Source organism: Vollenhovia emeryi, unplaced genomic scaffold (assembly GCF_000949405.1).
Source record: "Vollenhovia emeryi isolate VEMERY1.0 unplaced genomic scaffold, V.emery_V1.0 DF941323.1, whole genome shotgun sequence".
Lineage (NCBI taxonomy): Eukaryota > Metazoa > Arthropoda > Insecta > Hymenoptera > Formicidae > Vollenhovia > Vollenhovia emeryi.
In genome coordinates this window covers 1-4,931 of record NW_011965043.1, presented here as the reverse complement: position 1 = coordinate 4,931, position 4,931 = coordinate 1, and the positions used below count along the sequence as shown (strand labels likewise).

Genomic DNA, 4,931 nt, shown 5'->3' with positions numbered 1-4,931 from the left:
CGCGGTACGGAGCACGTCGGGTAGACGGCTTCGGCCGGTTCCGCGGGGTTTCGGCGCGGGTCGTTTCGGCGAGCGTTCGCGGCTCGTCGACCGGCCGGTGCTTGGGCGATTAGGCGGCGGGCGTAAGACGCCCGCCCTTCGCCGGATCGTTTGATCGGCGGCATCCGGCGGTCTTAGCCGGGGAACGATGCGGCTTCGGGGTGCATCGTTACAACCGACACACAGCACGTCAAACACCGACCGAAAGAACGCTAACTCCTCCACCGATAATCCAGAACCGCGAGTCTGATTAAGTTCCGCGGAGTAATAAAGTATTTCGGAGTCCTGTCCGGAATACAGTACCGGGAGGAGTTGGAGCTTCGTTACAGTATAGAAAAGTATAGAAAAAATAGTACCAAAATTTTAATTTTTTTTATACATATAGACCATGGATTATTGGAACTTTGTGCAAAATTCGATTAGGTTTCACAACACGGTTTAGGAGAAATTAATTATTATTCATGATAATTTTGCGGTTTCTGTAATATGTCAATTACTGGACTGTAGAAGTGCGGCAACGTCGCAATCAGCTGAACGTGTCAAACGAATAGTGTACCTAACCGATACAGTATATAGTCACGTCGTAAAGTCTCGTTTTACCTGTATTGTTTTCATTTAGAGAACAAGAATAAAAATTAAATAATTTTGATAAACAACAGAGTAAATTTTATATTTGAGGCTTTCGTGGTGTATATAAATGTTAGAAACGTCGGAAACAGATAAAGAATGCACGCAGCTCAAACACGGAAACCAAATCTTATAACTGAATATAATAAATGATATGGAAAAAGCAATAATTTGACAGAATAACATCAACAATTTTATTCTTATATCCACTAGTAACACAAATGATAAAATAACTCAAAGGACAAACAGAAAATTACTGAACAAAGATAAATATAATAAATAACATAGGAACAATTAGAAGATTTATATCTATTAATATAAAAAGGTAAAACCGTTTAATTAGATTAAATTTGGCTTAATTTGTGTGTTTAATATCCTTTTCGACAGATTCAATTATTTTTTTTATCGATGACTCTTGAAGCTTTTGCAGCGATTTATTTTTCATTTTGTTTTGAAGCAATTTAGAAACCCCATCAGGACCAGAAGTTTCGTAAGAATTTTTTAGCATATTTATATCGATTTCAGCCATCGCCAATTTTTTACGTATTGATAATCCCACATGTTGCAGAGGTGTTAGGGTCCATAAAATTCTATTCATTTTTTCTAATGAATTCCAATTGTCTATCCGTTTGGTGAAAGTTTTTGAATGCTTTAATAATGTCTCCTTTGTGATTTTCAACTTGTGCAGAATTTTTTGCAGAATTTCACAGTCATGCAGAGCATTGTGTGTGCTCCAAGTGTGGAGTTATTGCACCAATTCGCTAATCCGCTAATCGAGCATTGACCTTTACCTTTCCGACCAGTAATATTTTTTATAACATTCAGTGTATCAATAAACCCATATATCACTTCAGAAAATTCACTGACCAAACCATATTTACTGATAGCTTTTAGCAATCTGGGACCATCAAAGGTGAGATTGTGGGTAGTAATGTAGCACCGTTTTCCAAGCGACGTCAACCAATCTTGTAGGCATCCTAATAAGGCTGCTCTTATAGGTACCGATTGAACTTTTGTTCCATGGTACAGCAATTCTCCATAGCTATTTGTAAGCCCATTGGGTCGAGTAGCATTCTCGGAAATATCTCTAACGGGATTAATATAAATTGAAAAACTGTTTTTGTTATATTTCGCACCAATCTGTAAAATGTCGCAATTCATTTCTAAGCCCGAGGTTTCCAAATCCAGCAGAATAATGGCGTTCTCATCGTTTATATCTTCTTCTTCCACGTCTATTTCATAATGTTTCTCGAGTTCCACTGTTGGTTCACTGAGTAAAGCACAGTTACTCTCATATGTAACACCCTCAGAATTTTCTTTTCTATAGCGTAAGGCTGTTCTCAACTTCTTCAGAGCCATTCGTCTTTTTTTGAAAGCAGATGTTATTAGTGCTCGTCTTTTTATTGCAGTCTTTTGTACTTTTGAAACGTGTTGCGAATGATGTCTACCTGGCGACAAATTTACAGTCTTTGCTATTTCTTGCGTGTAACATTCCCCGATGTTTTTTTGGCCAACAGCACACGCAAATCGAAAGTCGGCAGACGCAGACGTACCGTGTGTAGTACACCTGGATTTCGGAGCTTTGCTTGCCATTGTGGCATTGAGACTTTCATTTACGTTGCTAGATGCACCTGTTGAATATTTTTCTGCATTGTCCGCTAATTTACCAAATATTTCTTGAAGCGCCGAGAACAGCTGTGGATCATGAAATCCTCCTGGTATTATTTTGTGATCATAGTTCTCCTGGTTTTGAATAAAATACCACACTGTGGCGGCCTACGGCAGCCACAGGCGCCGGGCCCCCCCGCGACCACGCGGTCACGCCTGACGCGTAGCACAGGGCGCCCGGCCCCCAACGTAAGCGCCTGGCGCTAGCCCCACGCTGAGCGGCCGCGCTAGTTCGCGGCGCCGCCGCTACGCCGCGCAGTCTCTCGGGAGTAAAATTTGGTGAGTACCAGGATATAAGGGAGGAAAATGCGAGCATTTTCACTTCACTTCGGCGCTCAGTCGCCACGTACCAAGCGCTAGCCGCTGTCTCTTGCGCCCTAGACGCAATATAAAGCGCTTAGTCGCTCTCCTTCGGGAATACAAGCGCTTAGTCGCTCTCCTTCGGGAATACAAGCGCTGAGTCGCTCTCCTTCGGGAATACAAGCGCTGAGTCGCTCTCCTTCGGGAATATAAGCGCTGAGTCGCTCTACTTCGATAAAGCGCTAAGTCGCTCTCCCTCGGGAACATAAAGCGCTGAGTCGCTCCACTTCGATTTCAAAGCGCTGAGTCGCTCTACTCGTGCGCCCGAGCCGCACAGCAAGCGCTAGATCGCTTTATCTCCAAGGCGCCATGGTTTCGCCAACAAAGCGTAAATCGCTGCATCGTGAGTGGAGATCTGCGTAAAACGCATAGACTCGGAGTAACATATTGAAATACTAACTCTGTACTTTCTTTATAGACACTGATTCCAGAAGTAAGAAATCCCGATCCTGGAAATCCGAACGGCCACCTCCGCCTCGACAGGACGACTGTCTACCTATCCATAGAAAGACGCGTCCGATCCCCTTGGACCAGTACCTCAAACGACGACGGACGCACGACGAGTCTAAAGAGGTTCTGGCTCCACGAACTCCCTCTCCGACTCCTCGAGCTCCATCTCCGGATCCACGAACTCCCTCTCCAACTCCTCGAGCTCCATCTCCGGATCCACGGACTCCGTCTCCGACTCTCTTCAAGAGGCCCAGTACACCGCGGACACCTTCGCCCGTTCCCATCTGTGGGACACCAAAGCGTTCCAGGCCTCTCACTCCACGAGCCGTCCTGTCCCCATCAGACTACGTGGAGAATATTCCACCTAGGACCTTCCGTAGTCTGATGACACAAACCGTACCGACACTCTGCGACTTCGGTACCCAAACAGATCCGATCCCTCTGCCGAGGGTTCCCACTTCCGTCCCGCGGGTCAGTAAGCGCGACGCCTTTACGCAGACCAAAAAGCGCGGTGGCCAGGCTCTAAAGAGCCAACACTTTCCGTACACTCCTCGACGTATATAATCCATGTACCGTATTTCCTATTTCTTTAAATATATATCCTAAGCCATGAGGCGTTAAAAAAAGAAAGAGTCCAAAGAGTTACTTTCCTTCCTTGCGATCCACATCCTTGGGCGTTCCGAACATAGAATTAAGCGAAGTAAGCCCCATACACACCATGGTCCGCATTTACTATGATCATTAAACGCATGACGAGATATGATACGTACCGCATCAGCCATAGCTTTACTGTTACCTCTGTTCTGCGCCATAGCGTACGTGAAGCATCTATGTGGAGATATGTGATGCAATTTTTTGTTAGCTCTTTATGGTTCCTCTGAATACCATATAATCGTTTTTAACTCCGCCTGCAGTGTGACTGACATCTGACTGTTTGATAATCGGATGATCGCTTGCAGCTCGACATACTGCAATGGTAGAGCTGTCATCATCTCCTATTAAAACTCCAACCTCAATATTTTGAGACTTAAGTATGGAGCTATCGGTTACAAGTTTCTTGGCTACGTAGGGTTCCATTGCTTTGGCAGAACCATCAAAATTTTTACGACAATCATGATTTGGTACTTTACTGTTTGCGTCACATTTCTTACATTTTCTATTGCATGTCGAATAATCCAAAATCAAGCCGCTCATTTTTCCAATAATAGCTCCAAAGCCATTTAAGCTGTCATAATTTCGTCCTGCACCTCTCGTACTCCATTCCGTATCATATGAAACCATAACGCGCGTACCACATCATTAAAAGTAACCTAGGTTTATCAGGTGATTCGTATGATGATTCTAAATTGGTAGTAATAGATTCACTTTGTGATTGATGTTTGATTATAAAACTTGATTGAAATCCTGTCGGCCTGAAATTGAAGGAAAAATGTACATATGTACAAAATAATATAAGTGTTAATATACAGGGTGTACCGCAACTCGTGACCGAAATTTTAATAGCGTATTTCTGAGCAAAAAGTAAGACAAAAATCCTAATACGAAAATGTCGAGGCTATAATACTTTTCAAATGGGGAGCATTTATAATAGACAAATCAGGTAGTCTAAAGTTCGCGCGTTCAGGGACGGTACATTGCACAGTGATAAAGGTACTCTTGCATCTTTGCCGATATACCTAAAAAAATTTTAGTAATTATATGTACAATGATGCTGATGTTATTGATTGAGTCATATTTAAACATGAAAAAAAATTAAAAATAATAAATATGAGAAGTTGTCAACTTAT

At 42.9% G+C, this 4,931-nt stretch overlaps 2 protein-coding genes across 2 annotated transcripts; one reads left to right on the top strand and one right to left on the bottom strand.

The window, feature by feature from the left end:
* Window positions 1-1,533: 1,533 nt before the first annotated feature.
* LOC105571031 lies at window positions 1,534-2,650 on the bottom strand (the record flags this gene model as incomplete). The annotated part of the gene is made up of 2 exons (XM_012028498.1): window positions 2,429-2,650; window positions 1,534-2,361 (listed from the first exon to the last, which is right to left on the bottom strand). Coding segments are annotated over exons 1-2 (1,050 nt in total), but the record flags the coding sequence as incomplete, so codon positions are not given.
* Window positions 2,651-3,003: 353 nt separating this feature from the next.
* Window positions 3,004-3,708, top strand: LOC105571030 (extensin-like). Its single transcript, XM_012028497.1, has 2 exons — window positions 3,004-3,037; window positions 3,113-3,708. Exons 1-2 carry the CDS (start codon window positions 3,004-3,006, stop codon window positions 3,706-3,708), a joined length of 630 nt encoding a protein of 209 aa, XP_011883887.1.
* Window positions 3,709-4,931: the final 1,223 nt, after the last annotated feature.

Bases quoted from the DNA above. Each gene is read 5' to 3' on its own strand.
- LOC105571030 (XM_012028497.1), top strand. From the start codon at position 3,004: ATGGTTTCGCCAACAAAGCGTAAATCGCTGCATC. The intron at 3,038-3,112 runs GTGAGTGGAGAT...CTTTCTTTATAG, and splicing joins AAAGCGTAAATCGCTGCATC to ACACTGATTCCAGAAGTAAG.